General features: G+C 41.1%; 1 protein-coding gene across 1 annotated transcript in view; it reads left to right on the forward strand.

Moving 5' to 3' along the window:
• The window catches only part of NOM1 (nucleolar protein with MIF4G domain 1), a 79,829-nt gene extending 59,294 nt beyond the window's left edge, over positions 1 to 20,535 (forward strand). The window contains exons 9-11 of the mRNA XM_030198619.1: positions 5,747 to 5,878; positions 13,116 to 13,225; positions 20,147 to 20,535. Coding sequence (XP_030054479.1) covers positions 5,747 to 5,878; positions 13,116 to 13,225; positions 20,147 to 20,324 — 420 coding nt within the window. The 3' untranslated portion in view covers positions 20,325 to 20,535. The remainder of the gene's footprint in view (positions 1 to 5,746; positions 5,879 to 13,115; positions 13,226 to 20,146) is intronic.
• The last annotated feature ends 2,723 nt before the right edge of the window (positions 20,536 to 23,258 follow it).

Here is a 23,258-nt window from a genome sequence, read left to right on the forward strand (position 1 = left end):
CTGATAAACAAATGTTAACATCTTAAATTGGATCTTTTGCAACATAGGTAACCAATGTAGCTGTTTCAATATTTGAGGATACATGAGAAGGTTGTGAAACTCCAGTAAGGGCACAAGCCGCTGCATTCTGAACTATCTGCAATGCCCTCACATCCGAAGAATGCATTGCAGTAATCCAGTCGCACCAATAGCATGCTTTGTAGTAAACATCTGAAGTCATAATTAGGTATCATCGGTTTCAATTTAACCACCATATATAGATGTTTAAGGGCTGTTTGGACCACATTATTCACTTGTGCTCTCATGTTGAGTTATCTAGCACACCCCCCAACAATTTCAATTCTTTCCTCACAGGAACATACATATTCCCCAACCACACTTTTGCTGGCCAATGTAGATGTGTAGAATGGGTAAAAGTGAATTGATTTGTCACTCTCTAAAAAAGTACAAAGACCAGGGGACACTCAGTGAAATTACATTGAAATATTTCTAAAACAAATGGGAGGAAGAATTTTTCCACTCCAAGAATAGTTAAGCTCTGGAACTCGCTGTCTGAGGATATGTTAGCGGCAATTAGCATATCTGGGTTTAAAAAAGGTTTGGACAAGTTCCTGCAGGAAAAGTTCATAGTCTGTTATTGAGATGGACATGGAGGGATCCACTGCTTGCCCTGGGATTGTAGCATGGAATGTTGCTACTAATTGGGTTTCTGCCAGGTACTTGTTACCTGGATTGTCCACTGTTCAAAGCAGGATACTGGGTTAGATGAGCCATTGGTCTGACCCAGTACAGCCGTTCTTATGTTATGTTCTTATGCCTTGCTTTTGGTGGCTGTTAATTCAGCCTTCAGGGTCACTGAGCTTCAGGCCCTTGTAGTGCATCCATCTTATGCAAAATGTCATCACATCAGAATAGTTCTCCGCACGCACCCTAAGTTTCTGCCTGAGGTTGTGTCAGAGTTCTATCTAAACCAGTCAGCAGTTGTTTCAACATTTATTTATTTTATTTTATTTTTTTTTTACCAAACCTCAATCCCATCCTGGTGAAAGTGCACTGCACACCTTGGACTGCAAGTGAGCATTGCTACTACTACTACTACTACTATTTAGCATTTCTATAGCGCTACAAGGCATACGCAGCGCTGTACAAACATAGAAGAAAGACAGTCCCTGCTCAAAGAGCTTACAATCTAATAGACAAAAAATAAATAAAGTAAGCAAATCAAATCAATTAATGTGAACGGGAAGGAAGAGAGGAGGGTAGGTGGAGGCGAGTGGTTACAAGTGGTTACGAGTCAAAAGCAATGTTAAAGAGGTGGGTTTTCAGTCTAGATTTAAAGGTGGCCAAGGATGGGGCAAGACGTAGGGGCTCAGGAAGTTTATTCCAGGCGTAGGGTGCAGCGAGATAGAAGGCGCGAAGTCTGGAGTTGGCAGTAGTGGAGAAGGGAACAGATAAGAAGGATTTATCCATGGAGCGGAGTGCACGGGAAGGGGTGTAGGGAAGGACGAGTGTGGAGAGATACTGGGGAGCAGCAGAGTGAATACATTTATAGGTTAGTAGAAGAAGTTTGAACAGGATGCGAAAACGGATAGGGAGCCAGTGAAGGGTCTTGAGGAGAGGGGTAGTATGAGTAAAGCGACCCTGGCGGAAGATGAGACGGGCAGCAGAGTTTTGAACCGACTGGAGAGGGGAGAGGTGACTAAGTGGGAGGCCAGCAAGAAGCAGATTGCAGTAGTCTAAACGAGAGGTGACAAGGGTGTGGATGAGGGTTTTGGTAGAGTGCTCGGAAAGAAAGGGGCGGATTTTACGGATGTTGTAAAGAAAGAAACGACAGGTCTTGGCGGTTTGCTGGATATGAGCAGAGAAGGAGAGAGAAGAGTCAAAGATGACCCCAAGGTTTCGAGCTGAGGAGACAGGGAGAATGAGAGAGCCATCAACAGAAATAGAAAACGGGGGGAGCGGGGAGGTGGGTTTGGGGGGGAAAATGAGAAGCTCGGTTTTGGTCATATTTAATTTCAGGTGGCGTTGAGACATCCAGGCAGCAATGTCAGACAAGCACGCTGAAACTTTGGTTTGGATGCAAGGTGAGATATCAGGGGTAGAAAGGTAGATTTGGGAGTCATCAGCATAGAGGTGGTAGGAAAAGCCATGGGATGAGATTAATGAACCAAGGGAAGAAGTGTAGATAGAAAAGAGGAGGGGACCAAGAACAGAACCCTGAGGTACACCGACAGGCAGAGGGATAGAAGTAGAAGAGGATCCACCAGAGTGAACACTAAAGGTGCGGAGGGAGAGGTAGGAAGAGAACCAGGAAAGGACAGAGCCCTGGAATCCAAGTGAGGACAGGGTATCGAGAAGTATGCTGTGATCGACAGTGTCAAAAGCAGCGGAAAGATCAAGAAGAATGAGGATGGAATATTGACCTCTGGATTTAGCCAGTAATAGGTCTTTTACTTGAAGCGGACTTGGCCCTACAGATAGTCCACCCAGCTTTTCGTTTGTTTTGAACCCAACAGAATGGGGGTCACCATCAGGAAACACCCAATCTCCAATTGGCTGGCAGATTGCATTTCTTTCACTTATGTTCAAGCTGTGCTGACTGTTGAAGGTCATTTCAAGGCTCATAATGTCAGAACCATGACTGCATCAGTAGCCCTCTTGAAGTCGACCTGAATAGAAGAGATTTGCAAGACTGCAACGTGGTCTTCATCTGCACATTCATGTCTCACTATTGCTTAGAGCATGATATCTGACACGATGGTTGGTTTGGACAGGCAGTTCTGCAGAATTTGTTGTGAGGTCTAGAATCCAACTCCACCATCGTAGTCCCATTGTTTTGTTTCAGGTTGCACTGTCACACTGTGTGTGTATGTAGTTTCAGATTGATTAGTATTTTCAACTCACTGTTGCAGTTGTCCTACTGTTGTTGTTTTCAGTGAGCCTGTTAGCTAAGGATTCCCACATGTGAGTATTACTGACCTGCTTTTCCTTGGAGAAAGTGAAGATACTTACCTGTAGCAGGATTCTTCAAGGACAGTAGGTCATTAATTTTCACATACCCTCCCACCTCCCCTTGGAGTTGTTTTGTATTGTTATACTGTAGTGCTGGTCCCATGCTCTCACGGCAGATGGGACTGCATTTTTGCATGTGCAGTGGGAACGCTAGTGTGGCTCTTATGTACATTATTGTAGCATTCCACACAGGAATATGTGGATGATGTCACCCACATGTGAGAATTAATGACTTGTCCTCTGAGAATATCTGCTACAGGTAAGTATCTTCGCCACTTGATCCTGATTGTTTGTCTTCGCCATTTACGGGACACAGATCGTAGAAGTCTGCCACTCTGCCTGGCACAGGCCATACTTTCTAACTGGTGGAATTAAAATCTAAGCACAACTCCTTCTCATCTGGACACATCTACAGCCATGAGGTCATTTGTTTTGATTCCATCCATTCCATTGTTGTCTCCTGACTTTGACCACCAGGTCTATGGTAGTTAAACAGATTTTCCTTTGGGATTTTTCTGTATTTTGTATCATCCATCTTTCTCTTGATCTTTACAAGTCTCCTTCTCCCCCAACATAATGCTGCCACCATCATAATGATGCAAATATGTTGTTAGCAGACTGATGTGCTGTGTTTTGGGTTTTTTTTTTTTAACTATACCTATCACTTAGCGTCACAAATAAAAAGTTTTGCTTTGGTGTCATCAGATGGCGTATTATCACCTAAGTGTTTTTTTTTTTAATTGATTGTAATTCCTGGTATGTCTCCAGTCGCTTTTGATTATTTGTAAATTGCACTGAACTCTGTTGGGTATGTTGTGATCTATAAGAAATAAAGTAAAGTAAAATGCTATGTGGCACATCTTATTGCTTTTTTTTTTCCAGCGGTGGCTTCCTCCTTGTCACCCTCCTCCTGTACAGGCCATCTTTGTGAAATAATCTTGAAATTGTTGAACAGTCAACATTTTCTCCAGGCTGAACCAGAGATCCCTGTAGCTTTTATTAAGTAACCTTAGGCTTCTTGGCGACCTTCATATTCATTTTCTTAATCCACAGCTTCTGACTTTGGAAGGAAGGACTGATCAAAACAATGTCTTGTTCAACTGTTCCCAGTTTATAATGGTGGCTCTAACAGTGCGCACTGATGTTTTCCTACAGCCTTCCCTCAGTAATAACTTTGTCCCAGAATTCTTTCAGCAGCTCCATGTGTAGCATGTTTAGACCTTTGCTTCAAATTAATTTCTTAAAAATGGAGCAGCACAATTCTTCATCTAGAAGTATTTGAATTGGCTTGCATACTCTGATTGGACACTGGTAGGCTCTAACATTATGGGCCTGAAGATAATTTTTGGAACTGAAGCTGTGACTAAAGGTGTGACGATTTATGCAGTCAAGCCTTTGGGGCCCTTTTACTAAGGCACACCAAAAAATGGCCTGCTCTGGTGACGCAGGTTTTGGACACGCGCAGGTCCATTTTCAGCGCGCTTGCAAAAACATTTTTTCTTCATGGCCGAAAATGGACGTGCGGCAAAATTTAAACTAGCTTGCGTCCATTTTCAGCAGGAAACCTTACTGCCACCCATTGACTTAGCGGTATGGTTTTGGTAATCGTCAGCGCGCATATACTGCCGATTATTATTATTTTATTTATTGCATTTGTATCCCACATTTTCCCACCTATTTGCGGGCTCAGTGTGGCCGTGTGGCGCTTACTGCTAGGTAAGCGCCACACGGTAGATTTCTACTGCGTGTTTTGGTCGTGTCTCAAAAATGGAATTACCACCCAGGGCACACGCTAGCGCGATGGTAGTTCCAATTTGATGTGCATTGTAGGCGCCTACACGCCTTCTTATTCTTAATTCATTTTTGAATATTTCTGTAACTATTTCATATTGAAAATGTAGAGTTGTGTAAATCATTGAAACAAACTCTAATGCATTTTGACATTTATTTTTTGACAGCGGTGTGAATACTTTTTCAGGGACTTCATTCAGGGACTTCAAAATAAAATGCCTTAGCAGTAAAGCTTAATTGAGGATTACTACTTGGGTGCATTTTAGATACTGCATAGTACCCAGAGTAATTTTTATTAACCTGGCTTTCTAAGTCGCCTTTACTCCTGAACACCGCTCCCCAGCCTTTTAAAAGGGTAGCATGAGATGTACAGGCTGGCAGAAGAGCATCTTTCTTTTTAGTGCAGTGGTTTGCAATTCAGTCATTGCAATACACCTAGCCAATCAGGTTTTCTATCCACAATGAATATGTATGAGAGAAATCTGAATGCATTACTTCCATTGTATGCATATCTATCTCATACATATCCATTGTGGATATCCTGAAAGTCCAACTGGCTAGGGATGTCCTAAGCACTGGGTTGAGAACCCTTGATGTACAACAAAGTAACCTCCTAAATCCTCAATACATCAGGACCACCATTTTAGTTTAAATATGTAATGCATCACAAAGAGAGAGGAGTAGAAGAGCATAAAAATGGTGTAAATATAGATACCTTTCCTTTTAAGGCACAATGGAATTTCCTGAGGAAAGAACTTCATTTATCCTAAGGGCTTGCATCTTTAAAAGTGGAAGGTATTGCTTCCACCCAATTGCTTTGTTGGGTATTACTGTTTTAATTAATGCGCACTACTGATGATTAACCTTCACATGAAAAAAAAACAGTACCATTGTGTTGCTGAAGTCGTGTTTTTGTTTTTGTTTTCTCTCTCGCCTCCTCTAGATGACGTTTCAGTTCAGCATGTGGGATAAGTTCCGTGATTTGGGAAGTTTGTCCGCCACAACAGTCTCCAACCTAGTCCATCTGCTAACTTATTTATTGAAGACAAAGTCACTATCACTAGTGGTTTTCAAGGTCAGCAGATAATTTGAAAGCAAAATAGAAAAAGCAATGAAAACAATTTAATAGACATATATTTTACAATAGTGGACAGAATACATCTGTCATCTTCCCCTTCATCATGTTATCTTGTTATCAATAATCAAGGAAGGGCAGCCACATAGTCTCATAGATCTGTATATATCTTTGTTTAGTATATATTTTTCTGCAGTTAGTACCATCAACTTGTGATGGGACCAAAGCCTTTTGTTCCTCATCAACATTTGTCTCCATTAGGGTTTCACAGTATTGTTTTTACCAGCTTTCTTGGGAATGTACAATATTTGCTTTTATTCTATTTTACTGTTGCACAGTTAAGATTCTTCTTCTCCTCTTTAGAGCTCAAGATCTCGCCTGTCTTGATCTCAGCTGGGTGATGCCATATGTTTGAGGACTTTCTGCCCAGTTATGCTTTGTTTTTTTTTGTGGAGACAAAGCCATGCATACCTCAGTCCTCAAAGCTGGCCTTTTAAGAAAAAACAAAAATCCGTTGAGGTTAATGAGTAGAAGGTGGGATAAGTTTATTTCACAAAGGAAGTGGACAGTCATTTTGTTGACACCAGCTGTTCTGTATTAAGAAATACAGCAAATCCATTGGCACTCAGTTCCATTTATTTACAGTTAGAAAATGTGCATGTCTAAAATGATGGTGATGTGTTTTATAACAAGATTCTGGTTTTATAACAAGATTCTGGTTTTAGCAGCAGTGACTGAATTTTCAATTTGATAGTGTTTAAAACAAAAAAAAAAACTATTAAAAAAAAAAGAAATCAAAACTTGAAAGGCTCTTTCTCAGTTCTCCTGATACTAGGGAATACACCAAGGACACAGAATATGTTCAGCCCAAAAGTTCTTATTTGGGAAATAATAGTAACCAGATAGAACCACTGCTATTTTGGTAAATGTTGAGATATAGAATAGCCAACATTCTGCTGTAGATGGTCAAGTGTTTATGGTGGTGGTTTTCTGTTCAGTTCCTGTTCTCACTGATCTTTTGATGAGCAGATGCAACTCATTCCCAGTTTCAAGCTGTAACAAGACAATTCCATATATACTAAATGAAGTCCAGTTTGTTTCCTTCTTCATCTTGTTCTTGAATATGTTGGAATGGTCTCACTCTAACAGATTATAGGCCCAGTCATTGATCTATGACAATCTAGGAAACCACTCGGAATAATCTTACTGATTTGGAAGGTAAGACTATAGTGTGATTCCATGAGAAGAAAATAAAAAAATGTTCAGCAGCTCTGAACTTGGACTTCTAGTGAGCAAGCTGACTAACCTATGAAGGTTTAAGATGGAAATTCTCTTGGCCAAAGATGACTAGTAGGAATGTTGTTGCCACAGACAGGCCAACAACAAACTCAGAGGAATGGAGCAGAGAGGACAAACAGGTGGAAGATGATCAATTAATCCACCTAAGGAATGAGACTATGGCAAAGAGCATGTGAAATGACTTGCAAAGGCTACACAAAAGGCAACTTTAATAGTAATCTGTTTCGCCTAAGGAAGACAATAAGCCTAGATTTGTGAAAGAAAGATGATGCAGGACCACCTGGATGCCCTGCTGGAATCTGATGCAACTTCAGGGGAAAAAAAAATCAAGTAGCAGCTTTATCCCTTTGTTTATTGACACCTCTAAGAAGTTTGAAAGTATTTAACATCAGTTTGCGGGTGTGTATTGGGAGTATAATTAGAGATTCCAAAACAGGAATCAGTATATTTAAATTCAAATTGGAACCTCAAATCTCCAAATAGAGAAACAGTTAAATATCAAGATCAATCCCTATTGCCTTATGGAGTCCATTATTATCATAGGTTCCAGTCAGGAGGAAAAGGGAAAAAAACATCCACCGTAAAAACTCATCATGGATGAGAAAACCGGATGAATATGAAAAACCCCTTTCCATCTGATCATCCCCCAATTACAAACACACACTCCAAACTGAAGAATACACACACATACTAATACCTGAAACTCTGCCACAATACCCTAATTTCAAAAATATAGGACAACCTAAATGTAAATAGACCCCCGGGTTCCCCACAATGCAAGGAAATCCACCAGGTACTTAGCTGAAAACTTGAGTCCATGAGAACGTAAGAATATTCTCAACAAGTTGTTCCTCTCGTGCATTTGTATATAAAGAATAGGGAACGGCAGTCCTCCTTTGCTCCTTCGCTCCTCTTATTAGCCACAATTTACCAGATGACGCCTTTTGCCCTTCAACAAGTGCGCCTTATTTTGCCAGTTCTTTAGCTGCTTCAGGAAGGACGCTTTTATATCTTCAAATATCCAGAAAGAGCATAATCACAGGAACTTAGTCCAAACATAAATCCCACAAAGATGGCGCAGAGGAATATACGGTGCCTATGGATTTAAAACTCAGGACGCCCTGAACTAACCAATCCAAGTGTACAAACAAGATGACCTCACAACCCCTAAGGTCACGCCTTTAAAGGTGGTTCCTGCAAAATTAATAATATGCATTCCATTCCACTGTTTTTAACAAAAATATCCATTGTTGTTCTTTACACCAAAGAGTCATAGCATACGTCAGACAAGACTCGAGGCAGAATTAAAGTTTGTGAAAGGTAGATGTCCTGTGCAGAAAAGAAGCTCCACTGGATACGTGGGACCTATGTAAGGAAGTTGCACTGAAAACTATAGCTATCAAAGCTCTAATGAATGCTTTTGCCTAACATCTTCAGCATGGGCGCTTCCCCACGGCTCACGGTCACATTCTCCTAACACCGATCCCAAAAGACCCGAAGTGTGAGCCTAGTATAATTTCTAACTACCGTCCTGTTGCTACTATCCCATTGCTGGTCAAGTCTATGGAAAGCATGGTCAATTCCCAGCTCGTTGATTATTTAGACAAATCTTCAATCCTTCATGCCTCCCAATCTGGATTCCGATCTCACCACAGTACCGAGACGGTGCTGGTTACTCTTCTGTCCAACTTTCAGAAGGAACTGTTTTTTGGAAAAAACATCTTGCTTCTCCAATTTGATTTGTCAAGTGTGTTCGACATGGTTGACCACAATCTCCTCCTTGCGCTGCTAAATGAATATGGTATTGGAGGCACTGTGTTGGAATGGTTTCGGGAATTTCTCTCTTGCCGATCCTATTGGGTCAAAGTCCAGTCCACTGTATCCCCATCTTGGAGGTCTCACTGTGGAGTTCCCCAAGGCTCCCCCCTCTCACCTACCCTCTTTAACATCATGATGACTCCACTGGCTACATCCCTTTTCAACCATGGCTTGAATCCCTACATCTATGCTGATGATGTGACAATTTACATCCCTTTCCAAACTTCCTTAGCCGAAATCTCAGCAGACATTCAGAACGGTCTCGCCATTATGGTCAAATGGACTAGCATATTTAAGTTTAAGCTTAATAAAGAAAAAAAAAACAGTGCCTCGTTCTCTCCTCCCCCTTCAAACAGTCTATCCCGGGCACGATTGCTGCGCTGGACTTCTCCATCCCTATCGCAGCGAGTCTAAAGCTACTCGGGGTCATTCTGGATTCCCACTTGACCCTCGACCTTCAGGTATCGTCAGTCACGAAGCGCAAGTTCCTTTCCATAAGGTATCTTAAGTGTATCAAGCCGTTCCTGCCGTTTGACCTCTTCAGGACTTTAATCCACTCACTCGTCTTGAGCCATTTCGACTATTGCAATGGTATTTACACTGGCTGCAAAGAGCATACCCTTAAGAAACTCCAGACAGCACAGAACACAGCGGCGAGACTTCTATTTGGCAATTCTCGGTTTGAAGCAGCGAAGCCCCTTCGTGAAAGGCTGCACTGGCTCCCAATTTAGGAACGTGTTGAATTTAAACTATCTGCTCTTACAAGATTGTATACGTGGACGCTCCAGCTTATATGTACAGCCTGATTGACCTTCCCCCCCAGAAATTCCAAGAAGTCGTCCCGCACCTACCTCGCTCTTCACTTTCCCAACTGCAGAAATTTAAAGTACAAGCTTCTCTTGGCCTCCTCTTTTTGCTTTGTGAGCCCCCGTTACTGGAACGCATTACCATTAGCGTTGCGAGAGATAGCTGATCACGGTCTGTTCAAGAAGTCCCTGAAGACCTTACCTTTGTGATTGAGCTTACTCCTCTGCTGCTTGACCTCCTGCAGTCCCCTGCCCTTTTTTCCTACTGATTCCCACCCTCCCCTTCCGCTACCTTACTCTCTGCTGTCCTAGAATTACAATGTTATTCTTTTCCTGTATGTTGTAAGCCACATGGAGCCTGCTTTAGTGGGATTGTGTGGGGTATAAGTGTTCACAATAAATAAATATTTTCCCCTTTGGTGCATGGTCCCAGAAGATTGTAACTCAACCAGCAGTAGTAATCCTTGTAATTTCATATTAGCCATGCAAGCCCAGGTTTCCAGGTTTGTTTAGAAATTTTCCATTGCCAGATCATTGGACTTATTGTTATTAACATCCTTTAAAGGACTACATATTGATTGGGATTTATTAATCGCCTTTATGAAGAGATTCACCCCATGGTGGTATACGTCAGTTTAACGTAAAACTTACAATTTTGTTAGCAGAATAACAATAGTAAAATTACCAAATACAAGCATAAATATCATATCAGAGTTAATAAAATGGTAATTAGGGTGTTGCTGTTTAAAATCAAATTAAATTTCGTTTTCATTTGTTTGTTTTTTGTTACATTTGTACCACGCGCTTTCCCACTCATGGCAGGCTCAATGCGGCTTACATATTGTATACAGCTACTTATTTGTACCTGGGGCAATGGAGGGTTAAGTGACTTGCCCAGAGTCACAAGGAGCTGCCTGTGCCTGAAGTGGGAATTGAACTCAGTTCCTCAGTTCCCCAGGACCAAAGTCCACCACCCTAACCACTAGGCCACTCCTCCAAATGAACCAATTCACCCCTCATGGACTAATTCATATACCAAACATTAAACGCAAATACCCCACTCTGCTCTGCCTCTTAAATCTTACCCCATTATCTTATCACACACAGATATTATTAAACTTTGAAGACTGCTAAAATAGCAGAGCTATGTGGCTGCTGCCCTTTAACTATTGATAATTAAATTTGGTTTGGACTTTCTCTGTGTTCTTTCTCCCTGTGAACCATCAGATTCCTTGGTCTCCTTTTGAGAGTCATCTTTCTTGTTTGCTTGATATTAAGTTAAAAGTGAGTGAGTTGTCATCTTTACTTTTAATGTCTGTTTTACCCACTAACTCCATTTAAAAAACAAGAGCGGTAAAAGCTTTCCCTATAATCTCACTCTATAAGATGAAAAGCCATTTGGGGAAAGAAAATTCTTACAAGAGAGAGAAAAACTTTCCCTTTAATCTCACTCCATAAGATGAAAAGCCACTGGGGGAAAGAAGATTCTTACCTTCCCACAACTAGGATGAAGAACCCAGTAACTCTCTCTGAAAACCAGAATCACCCCTAGTTGCCTTTATGTTCACAGGTCAAGCAGAATGGTTGCCTCTCTGGCAATGGAGAAGTCCCAAACACTCCCCTAGAAACAAAAGCGGTAACTAAACATTTAACAATGGAAGAGCTCCCTAGTGCAACCACTTACCCAGGGGCGTAGCCATACCTTGATGGGAGAGGGGCAAGAGGCCAAAGTGTGGGGGGGGGGCACATTTTGGCCTCCCCCCCCCCCCCCCCCCCCCCGCTGCCACCGCCTCCCCATGTCACCACCATGCCCTCTGCCACCGCTGCACGATGGTACCTTGACTGATGAGGGTCCCCAACCCCCCACCAGATGAAACGTTTGTCCCGCACTGGTCTTGCATTGCCTGTCCTGCTCTCAGTCGTGCCGTGCACGCTCCTTTTAATGAAATTGAGCATGCGCAAAGTGTCATGCATGCTCAGTTTTGTTAAAAGTGGTGTGCACGGCGCAACTGAGAACAGAGCAGGGCACGCAATGCAAAACCAGTGAAGGACAAACGTTTCAGCTGGTGGGGGGTTGGGGACTCCCGCCAGCCAAACTGGGAGCCCCAAAGCCAGTTTGGGGAGCCCCAGGCCTCCGTGGCCCCCCAAAGCTATTCCACTTCACTCTGTACTTCTAGCTTGTTGCAGTACATGAATGACCGGTTAAGTCATATTGCTGAACTCTCTGGAGACTTCACCTACAGTTTTCCAGGGTCTTAATGTCTTTAAATTTCTCATCAAGATGATGAGATGAGGACTGAAAATGTAAAACCATCGGAGCAGGACTAGACACAGATAGCATTTGCCCCAAGTGTAAATCTTTTAAGACTATATTAGGTCGTATGTTTTGGAAATGCCCAGGGATCCAGCATTTCTGGAAATGGGTATGGCTATTTCTTACTTATATACTTGCCAGTGACCTCATCTTTAAACTGGCGAATGTTATTTTTCAAGAGGGGCATGGACCTCCAAGATCTTACAGAGGGGCAGGGTATTCTATTGAGAAAAGCTCTGATGTTGGGAAGGTGTTGACAGCTCCTTCTTTTCAATATGGCATTGCTGGAAAGAAGGGACACACAGGTCATGGAGAGGACTCTGGCGGGCTCAGATTTCAAACTGGGAAATCTGTTGGAGATCTCTGTGTCACAAAGATAGTCTATTGTTAAATAGATGCCATTTTTCTGCACGTGTCTTTAATTATTGTGCCTAATTGGGTTGTTTGAATTAATATTTAATATAGTGCAGGCATAAGCTCATAGATGATATGCAACATTTCTTCTCCTGAGTTTATGAATAGTTTTGATCTTATATTTTTATCATTTTCCTAGTTGCACTGGATTTGGTTTGGCAATGTCTTTTGTTGCCTCTAATCCATATTGCTAGGGGACAATTTCTCCAAGTGGGTTAGTTTATCACATACCATAACTGAAATGAATCTCACTCCTAAGCCAGGGCATGTGGATTATGATCTGTCTCTCAAATTTACCGCTAATGCTCACTGTAATACCCACCCAGGTATTAAAGTCCACCTTCTACACTGTCCTGCTTAACACCTCCTTCTCTATTCCCTTACTTAATCTTTTTAAATTACTAAGTGTATTTGACATCCTGGAATGACTGTCATAACAAAATTCTGTAAGCCACATTGAGCCTGCAAATAGGTGAGATAATGTGGGATACAAATGCAATAAATATGTTTCGTTTTGTTGTATTGAAATCACCTAATAAGTAGATGTTTCAAAAAAAATTGAAATTTCTATTGTTTTCTGGCCTAGGTGATAGAATTTAGTGAACTAGATAAAAGCAGAGTGTACTTCCTGCGACAAGTTCTGTATAAGCTATTAATGGAAATGGATGCAGAAGAGCTGATTCAGATTTTTGGAAGGTAAGTAGCACGTGTTTATAAACTTCATGACATGCTGAGAACAGGATTCTCTAGGCCAGTGGTTCCCAAACCTGTCTGGAAGACCTGAGCTAGTCAGGGTTGGTAATGAATATGCATGAGAAATTTGCATGCACTGCCTCTGTTGTGTGCAGATCTATTGCAAGTACATTGTGAATATCCTGAAAATGCAACAGGCTGGGAGTCCCCAGGACAGGTTTGGGAACCACTACTATAAGTCCTTGGCCACCTGACTTCAGTTTTTCTGAAGAATTAGTATGGTTTATGGCTTTGCCAGAAATGTGATTTGATTTATTAGCTGCTCCCCTTGTGACATATCAAAACACATCACAATTTTCCTTTTCCCACCATCGGATTTTACTCTTGAAACCTATATACAGACATAGCCTTCTCAGATTTTGTGCTATTAAAAAGGAGTCAGAATACCCCCCCCCCCCCCCCCCCAAATTAATTCTTACTCGGGCCATGAGTGCCTCATAAAACGTCTGGATCCTTGTATTACAATGGCTCCCAAACCCCATATTATGCATAACAGCCCATAAAAACTTCAGTTCACCCTGTCAAAGGCCTTCTCCACATCAAAATGGATAACAAAGCTACTTGGTCGACTGTTGTGAATTCCACATAAGATGTAATGTCTGACGCACATTATTAGCTACTTGCCTGTGAAAGATGAAGCCCAATTGATAATTGGCAAGGCGATCAGCCTTTATCAGCATCTATATTAAGCAAAGATATTGGTCTGTAGGAACTACATTCTAAGACCATATTTTTAACCCCTCAGTCCCCTTCTCCCTGAAACCTGCCCCTTGAGTTGCACCTCTCCCGTCTCAGCCTCTCCAATCGCTGACCCATTAATGTCTGAGTCAGCTGCAAAACAACAGGAGGAATGTGCCCACAATCAGAATGGTTCGTTTAAAGAAATACATCCCCCTCTATCTCTCCATTAGTACTGCACAATAACAGTCTTAATTACCATATGCATCATAGTCTCTTCTAGTGCATGATCACGTAGGTCTACAAAGGCAAGAAAACCAGTTTGTAAAATAAATAAAATAAATCATGAGTCAAGAGTGTGGAGATCTGCGCTCCTGCTGAACATTTTGCAAAGCGCTGCTAGCCTTTGATGATGACGGCGCTGTAGGAGACTAAGCCTTTGTAGGCAAATTGGAGCAGCCCGAATCCCTGAGAGCCCGCCATGTTTCAACAGTCATCTGCACCTTTCTTGAGTTTCTTCTCACTGTGATGGAGAGGGCAAATGGGTAAAGCCAGCAGTAGCGTAGATTCGCCTGTTGCAGGAAGTGAGTGACTGCTCAGAACTCCCTTCTCTTCTGCAGGATTTGACAAGCCAGGTCCTGATAAACGGAAACCTTGCAGTTCCAACTAATTTCCCCCTTCATCCTGGCCCACCTCAATATCTTCTCCTTAATGAAGAAGTCTGCAAAGCAAGCAATAATATCTTGGGCCCTATTATCACAGCAGGGGCCCAAACTATAGTGAACACGGTCCATTTTGGTGACTAAAGGAACTGCATCTGCAGTATCTGAATTTCCATCATGGAAAATAAAAGTATGGAGTTCTTTAATGACCTGCTCACAGTTCACATACTGCTCCGGTTCGGGCACTTGTTTAAATCTGATTGTCTTCTGGATTGATTCTCTAAATCCTTTATGGGTCCCACAACTCCTCCCACTCCTTAACACTATGCTGTTGGGTCGTTTCTAAAGTCATAAGCTCCGTATTAACAGAATCCATCCACTCCTCCAGATCCTCAACCCTGGTGCCTATATCCTGAATGTCCTGTTTCATGTCATTCAGCATGCTGCGAACATCAGAACACGCTCCCACTATGTCTGAATTCAACTCCATAAACCAGCAGACCACATCAGCTCTGGGAATCTCCGAGTCGCTCACTGCATAGTCTACATGCTTCTCTCCATCTGAGAATGCACTGCAGCCATCTTGTCAGCTCAGTTATTAGATTGTAAGCTCTTTGAGCAGGGACTGTCTCTCTTTGTTAAATTGTACAGCGCTGCGTAACCCTAGTAGCGGTCTAGAAATGTTAAGTAGTAGTAGTCTGCTGTCTTGCCGATTATCAAAGAAGGCTGGCAGTTCTTGTCAAGAGCTGTAAATTTCTTCAGCCATTTTCACATAGACCTGTCTACCAACTAGCAGAAAGAGATGAAAAGATGAGCAAGACATGCTCAGCGTGAGGGAAAGCCGCAACTTGATAACCACTCCATCGGAACTAAGCTGTCAAACCGCCATCCATATCTGTGATATCACTTCCTCCCCTTAATTCTTTTTTTGCTCGGTTGTTGCCAAGCACTGACTAAAGGATTTCAACATATTGTCTATGATATGCAACTTACATTGTTTTTGGATCATTCTTCCCGACATATATTGCTTTGCACTTCTCTACCTAAAATTTCATGTGTCATCTGGATGCCGAATTTCACAGGGTCCCCCTTCAATTCTTTACAATCCACTTGTGGATCTACCAGCTTTGAACTGTTTTGTGTCACTTGCAAATTTTATCACCTTACTCAATTATTCCCATTTCCAGATCATTTGTAAATGTGTTAAGGCAATTGACCCATTATAAATCTCAAGGTCACTCCATTATTTACCTTCCTCTATTAAGAAACTGGACAGTTTAATCCTCCTCATTTTCTACCTTTTAGCTAGTTCCCAGACCACATTAAGATATTGCCTTCTATCCTTAATTTCATCAGGAGCCCCTCATGAGAGACTTTATCAAATCCATTCTAACAGATTGGTAAGGCAAAACTTTGTTCTGCTAAATCTGTGTTTGCACGAAAGAAGAAGACTGGCAACGATAACTGGAAAAGCCAAGAGAAGCTGGTAAAGTGGTCAGGGAAACAAAGATGTAAATGGAAAGAAAAACAACCAATACAATAAGTGCACAAAAGAGCGAGACTTGGGGGGTGATGATATTTGATTATCTGAACAGGTAGTAAAGGTGATAGCAAAACCCCAAAGGATGCATGGAGTGCATAGGGAGAGGAATGACCAGAAGAAAAAAAGGAGGCAATAGTGTCTATGTATAGATGTCTATTCAGACCTCATTTAGTGTACTGTGTACAATTCTGAAGATCATACATTCAAAAATATATAAACAGGATGGAGAAGGCCCAGAGGGTGGCTAGAGGACTTCGTCATGAAGCATATGGGGACAGACTTAGATCTCAATATGTATACTCTGGAAGAAACATGGGAGTGGGGAGGATATGATAGAGACATTTAAATATCTCTGTGGCATAAATACACAGGAGATGGGCCTATTTCAATTGAATGGAAGTTCTGGAATGGAGTGAAAGCACGAAAGTGAAAAGGGTTGGACTCGGGAGTAATCTAAGGAAATGCTGTTGAGCAGGGACTGTCTTTTCATGTTAATTTGTACAGCGCTGCGTAAGTCTAGTAGCGCTATAGAAATGTTTAATAGTAGTAGTAGTTTATGGAAAGGGTGATGGATCGTGGAATGGACTCCTGATGAAGGTGGTGGAGATGAGGACTTCATCTGAATTCGAGAAAGCTTGGAACAAACACGTAGGATCTTTGAAGGGTGAGGAAGGTATAGTAGGATTAGCAGTTGGTATGGATGGTGAGACTGGATAGGTCATATGGTCTATATCTGCCATTATTTTCTATGTTTTTACGATAGAGTAACCCCCAATCCATTTGTTGCACTCAGAAAATGATATTCTGATCAAAATTCCTTCAGTTAAGATGAGAGAATATATTGAGCATCTTTTTGAAAGTGGTGGTAGCAAAAATGTGAAACTTTCAAAATTAAGATTAGTGAAGAATCATTAGGTTTTAAGGTGGTTTTTTAAAAAATTTCCTTAAAAGGTGGTGGTTCTCAAAATTTTCTTTTGCTAATATAATTTTCTTTTGCTAAAGAAAAGGCTTATAAAAGAGTTCTTCACTCTACATCGCCGTTGTATATCCTGACAGGCGAGTTTGGTTGTAAAGACCCTCTCCGTTTACTTTCGGAGACATTGGACACATATATAATTTTAAACAGATTACATCCAGACCCTGACCCCTGAGGCAGGCGTTGTTTAACGCCGAAACACGGCCCGTGTCGGGTCATTTGTCAATAGAATACTCCTGTTGTCTCAGTCTTGAAGGCCCAGTGTTGCTTTTTTTGTTTGTGTATTACCATCTTTAACATATAATACCACTTATCCCTTTTTTTTTACCTTGTCCTTCCTGAATAGATTTTAGCCCAGTATACCTATATCCCAGTCAATCCCAGTCATGGTTCTTCATGAACAACATGTAACTGCTACTAAATTCAAATTAGCTTCTTCCATCACAGCCTTTGATCCAGAACTTTATTCCCATACTATAGACTTTAGTATACACAGCTTTCCAGATGTTGCTTCCCACCACCATTTCTGTACAGTTTTTAATGTTTTATTTACCTGAATGCTTTTATATACTTGGGATCTTTGTTCACTCATCCCCAATGAACCTAGTTTTAAAGTCCTCTTCAGAAGGCTATCCAGACTGCTCCAGAAGACAAGTTCTCTTGCACTTTCTTATCTCAGGACCTTTATTTTGGATCAAATGCTGTCTGACATTTAGTTTTTCCACATACCTAAGTATGCCAGATTGCACTAGTCCATGTGATAGTGTATTGCTGCCTGCATTGCTTGTTACAAGTCACTTTGCTAACCACTGTTGTAATCTGATCATCCATAGTCAAAGCAGAGACAAGAATTACTCTGAGGCTACAGATACTTGTAGGCAAGTGAACTTGTGTTTTCTCGATTACTACTTCCATTTCTGGTCTTGAGATCTTTGGACTTCCCACCCATAACATTTTTATTTTTGCTTCAAATTACCTGCACTAAGTGGTGTTTGTGGCATAGGTATCATTCTGATATCCTTCTCAATGAAAACTCCTTTTAATCCCTTTCTCGTCTCCAACTACATCACAGGCTTCCTTCGCCTGGTTTTTGCTGAGTTTTTGCTTCTATGGCAAGCTTACTTTCAAATTCTCTTTTGGCCTGTCTTTTTGACACTTTACATGTAACCTGCCAGTACTTGTGCTTTCTTATATTTTCATCACTTGGATCTGCGTTCCATTTTTTTGAAAGTTATCCTTTTAGCATTAATAGCATCTCATTCTTTTGATCTAGACCTCTTCTAATGCGTGGAATACAGCTAGTCTGTGCTTCCAAAGTAGTATTTTCAAATGGTGGCCATACCTCTTGTAAGCTCTTACATTTTGTCTCCTGCTCATGTTAGTTTATTTTTTTTTTTTTCTATTTTATCATAGTGTCCCTTTTTTTTGTGTGTGCATGGTGAGCAGTAAGTGCAGCCTGTGCTGTAATTGTTGGGGGATACCCAGCATCAGCCCTGCAGTTAGCACAAAGGGCAAAAGCTTAAACACTCTAGATGCATTGGCAGGTAGTGTGGGCTCACTGTTCTGTTGATATGCATTTAGGAGGGAATTCAGTAAATTGCATTCAAAATTCCATGTCCAAAAAAATTGACACTAAGCGTGATTCTATAAAGGGTGTGCGCACTTTATAGAATCTCGCTTGGGGGCAGATCCACACCTAACCGTTGGGCATAGGACTTACGCCTGCTAAAAGCAAGTGTAAATGGCAGCGCCTAACTTGGATGCGGATTGACCTAATTCTATAATTCTGTGAACAACTCTGACATGCCCCTGGCCACATGTGGGTCTTTGTCTTGCGCAGCTGGCAATCAAAGCCAGTTAACTGCAATGATTGGCTATTAGCATGCAATTATTGCTGGTTAAAGGCTTGTTAATCAATTCAGTTGCACGTGCATCTTGGGCATGCACCCAGAAATTTGGGGCACAACTTTCAGCATTATATATAGAATCTGGAGGTTAATGCAGTCCCAGCTTTACCACCCCCCCCCCCCCCCCCCCTTGCGCACAAAAAAAAAAAACCTCCATTCCCACCCCAGCACTCAATAGGGATGTCCTTGGGGAGTTAATGGTGGGAGCAGAGTGATTCCTATCTGTGGCAGGCCCAGGTTCAAAATGACAGCTCTGACTGCTAGCATTAGTCTCGCACTACCACTAGGTGTCAGTTTGCCACACACTTAGAACCGCGCATTTTAACTCTCCAGTCTTGTATCTTAAGCTTCTTGCATTCACATATAGACAAGTTTAAACCATGTTTTTCATTGTATTCACAACCATATGTCAGTTGTTGAAGCTAATTTGGAATCATTGATCTCTGTTCTATATTTTATACCTGGGTTACTTCAGCCTTTAGCACATCTTTATTGGGATGGTCTAACTTCAATATTTTGTCAGCATCTTCTGAAGATGTCTTGCTCTGAAACATATGCTGCTGAGCGACTGTCAGCTTTCCCCAAAGCTAGTCACATTTGCTGATGTGCTCTAATAACAGAGTGTTATTTAGATCCTTTACAGTGATAGAACAGCAAGTTCTGGCAGTCCCATGGCCAGGAGCCATCTGTGCAATATGTTAGAAGCACTTCTCCAGCTGAAGAGAAGGTGTGAGGGCAGCCTTAATATGACATCTGTAGTGTCCTGAATACCCTTTAACAATGATTTTGGTCATAGAAGTTACAGTTACTTGCCATTTTTTTTTTTGGTACCCCGCACTTTTTCCCACTCATGGCAGTTTCAATGCGGCAGGCAATGGAGGGTTAAGTGACTTGCCCAAAGTCACAAGGAGCTGCCTGGGCCGGGAATCGAACTCAGTTCCTCAGGACCAAAGTCCACCACCCTAACCACTAGGCCACTCCTCCACTCTGTTTGAAGTTGTAATTTTGATTCTTGCGCTTTTCTTTAAAGTCATTGGAATCCTGCATGGGTGGAAGGTGTCATCTACATATACAATTGTGCTTGTTTTTTCTTTGCAGGGTATCTGGCAATCCAAAATTAGGCATGCTCCGTGAAGGCTTGAAGCTTTTCATGACCCACTTTTTACTAAGGAATGTGCGTGCAAACAGAAGTGCTGATGAAGCTGAGATGCTTACAGAGAAAGTTAATGTGGCAGGGAAGGCGTTACAAGCAAAGGAATCAAGATTGAAACTCTAGATTTTCATTGAGGGACATTGTTTTAAATGTGAATTTTAAAAAATCTATTGAACTAACTTTCAACTATAGAAATGCTTGTAAAAGAGAGCATTTTTTTCTGTACTATTTAATAATGAATGAGATTTTCTACCATTTGGATAGAAAAAATTGTTTTACCATAATATGGTATAAAGATGTAATTGTTGAACTGACCACTAGATGGTCCATTTCTAATAAAGCAATTGTAATTACTCCAGCTGAAGGAATGGCTATTTTTTGTGTGTGTGTGGGGGGGGGGGGGGGGTGTTAAATCTTCATTGGATTGTTCATGTCTTATACTAGATTCTTGGAGATAGATTTTTCTCAAGTGAAGTACTGTTAGCACATGCTAATACCACTAATGCCTGCAGTAAATAGCAATAATGTGTGTGGACGTGCCGTAGACTTCCTTCTTTCTCTTCTCCCTTATTTTCCTTCTTGCCTCTGCCTTATGCAGTGTAGCTTTACTTTCCCCTTTCCCTCTCTCGTTACTGTTTTTTTTATTATTGTGCACTGCTTTGCTGCGCTGTGTTGCTAAGGGCAGTACGGCAAGCAAGTGTAATAATTAAAATTGGTACATTTAGCTAGTAAGTTAGTAGAAGTTGTTCATTTGGAGGAAAACAACATTTACACATTTCTTTCCCAAAAGGCTGCCTGCTGTGGAATAGACTGGGGAACAGATATAAGGACTGCTATTGATAATCCAACCCTAGTTTCGCACAATTTCTTGGGGAGTGGAGATTTTCATAGGAAGGGAATCAAAGGAGATGAGGCACCTTGGCTATGATCAGGGAAAACCTGGAATGTTAAAAAAAAAAAATGCAAAAAGATGGACATTTTATGCATGGCTTAATAAGGTCAGGAAGATGATTCCAGGCAGTGTAGTATGATGGAAATTACAAAGTTGAGTGGCAATGGACAGGAGGGGAACAGATAAGAGCAGCTAGCCTTACAAATGGAGTTTGCAAGCAGGGGAAGATAAATGAGGACAAGCCATGAAGAGCAGAGTGAATTCGCTTGTAGGTAAAGAAGAGTTCTAACTGTGTGTGGAAGTAAATGTGCAACGAAAAAAAAAAGACTGGCATCTGACCCCCCCTATTCCTCTCCAGTGTACCTCTGATATGTTCTGAAGACAACTACTATTCATCTTTGCTGCCTTCACCAGCCCCCACAGGGTTCCCTCTGCCGTGTCCTGCCCTTGCTGATGTCACTTCCTGTTTCCTCACTGGCATGATGTGGCAGAACAAAGCTTGCGAGGGCTGGGACTGGCACAGTCAGTGAGAATGAAATTGCTGTGGCTGCTGAGATGCCTTCGAGGAACATATGTTTTTAAGTGAGCTTCATATTTCAGAGATCATGCTAGGGGAGAAAAATGTTTTCTGATAAACACTAGATTTATAAGGTTGACTCAAGGGCTGATGTGGGAAGCTGCTGTGCAGTTACCACGTGATCTGTGTGCACATTATTGGGTGCCAAATGTACAGTGTTTAGGGCACTAGTTAACTTGCACAGAAGACATGGCTGCACAGTCCATTAAAATGTATGGTAATAAGCGCATTAACTATTGCATGATTCTGACTCAATCAAAATTGAACTGTTCCACAAATATTAGATAAAACTATGGATAAATCAAGTAACAGTATTGTGCTTCAAATTTTTTTTTTAATTTTCTGGATTTTCAACTGTTAAAAGAACTAAAAAGCCTCAGCAGTCAAAAGTAATTGCCATAGGCTTTGCCTTAATTAATATGACCCGCTTCAATTTCACTGCCAGGCTCCTCCTGACTAAAACTAATCATCAGCTAAAAACCTCCAAAATTCTTTTAATTTGAATCTTTTAATATTGATCAATATAAATGTATTTTCAAAAGTGAATTCTGAGTCATGCAAGAAATTTTTTGCTAGGTTCAGGACAGCGAAGAAAGGTTAGAGAAACATTCATGCCAATTTGAGATTTAACTGACAGTTTTTACATCTTTTGCATCGGAGAAAAAAAGGAATGCAACCTTTGCAGAACTAATAAAGAACACAAAGGTGGTCCAGAACAGGGGAACAACCAGTAGTGCAATTCTGATTCCTTTTTTAATTGAAGAAGGACCTGAATTGGCCAAGTTTTGACTATAAAACTGCCTTCAGGGGTTATAGTTTATTAAAGCTTGCTATAGCACTCAAGTGAACTGGCAGATCTGGGCAGTGTACAGGCTAAAAAAAAACTTAAAAGTAGGAAAGGAACTACAGTATCGGATAGAAAAGAACCATTCCACACAAGTGCAACCAATCCAATTAAAACAACGGCTAAAGAAGATGGAGAGGTAACAGTAGGGATCAGTACCAGGGAGGGTCAGGAGCATAAAACTTAAAAACACAGAGAAAGACGCAACTCCTCCATTAATTGGCTAGGTAAGGCTAATGTATAAAAGACACTAAAAAATGTAAATTAAAATCACGAGAGTACAACAATGTTTGAAAATCAAACCATAAATTAGAAAATTAAAAAACATGTCAAAATGTATACACATTTGCTATCAGATTCTTCAAAGTAAATACAGTGGACACAAAAAGACACAATAATTCTAAAATGAACAAAAAAAGATATGTATTTATATTGTATTGAAATAATGACATAATGCAAACATTATATTCTAATTGTCATGATATAAGGTATTACACTACAAACTTCCAAATAGAAGCTATAAACTACAGTACAAGCCATTCATAGATCCCAGATTGAAGGCTTTATAGTTGAAACTTGGCCAAGTTGGGTCCTTCAATAGAAACATCAGACTTGCACTGCTGGTTGTTCATCTGTCCTAGACCACATTTGCTGTGTTTTTGTCATCTTTTGCAACCAGACGATAGCGCATGCAAGTTTCAAAGGCATTCAGGAGGTAACAGAGATGTGTTTGAACAAAACTGA

This window comes from Microcaecilia unicolor, chromosome 1 (genome assembly GCF_901765095.1).
Source record: "Microcaecilia unicolor chromosome 1, aMicUni1.1, whole genome shotgun sequence".
In the NCBI taxonomy this organism is placed as follows: Eukaryota; Metazoa; Chordata; class Amphibia; order Gymnophiona; family Siphonopidae; genus Microcaecilia; species Microcaecilia unicolor.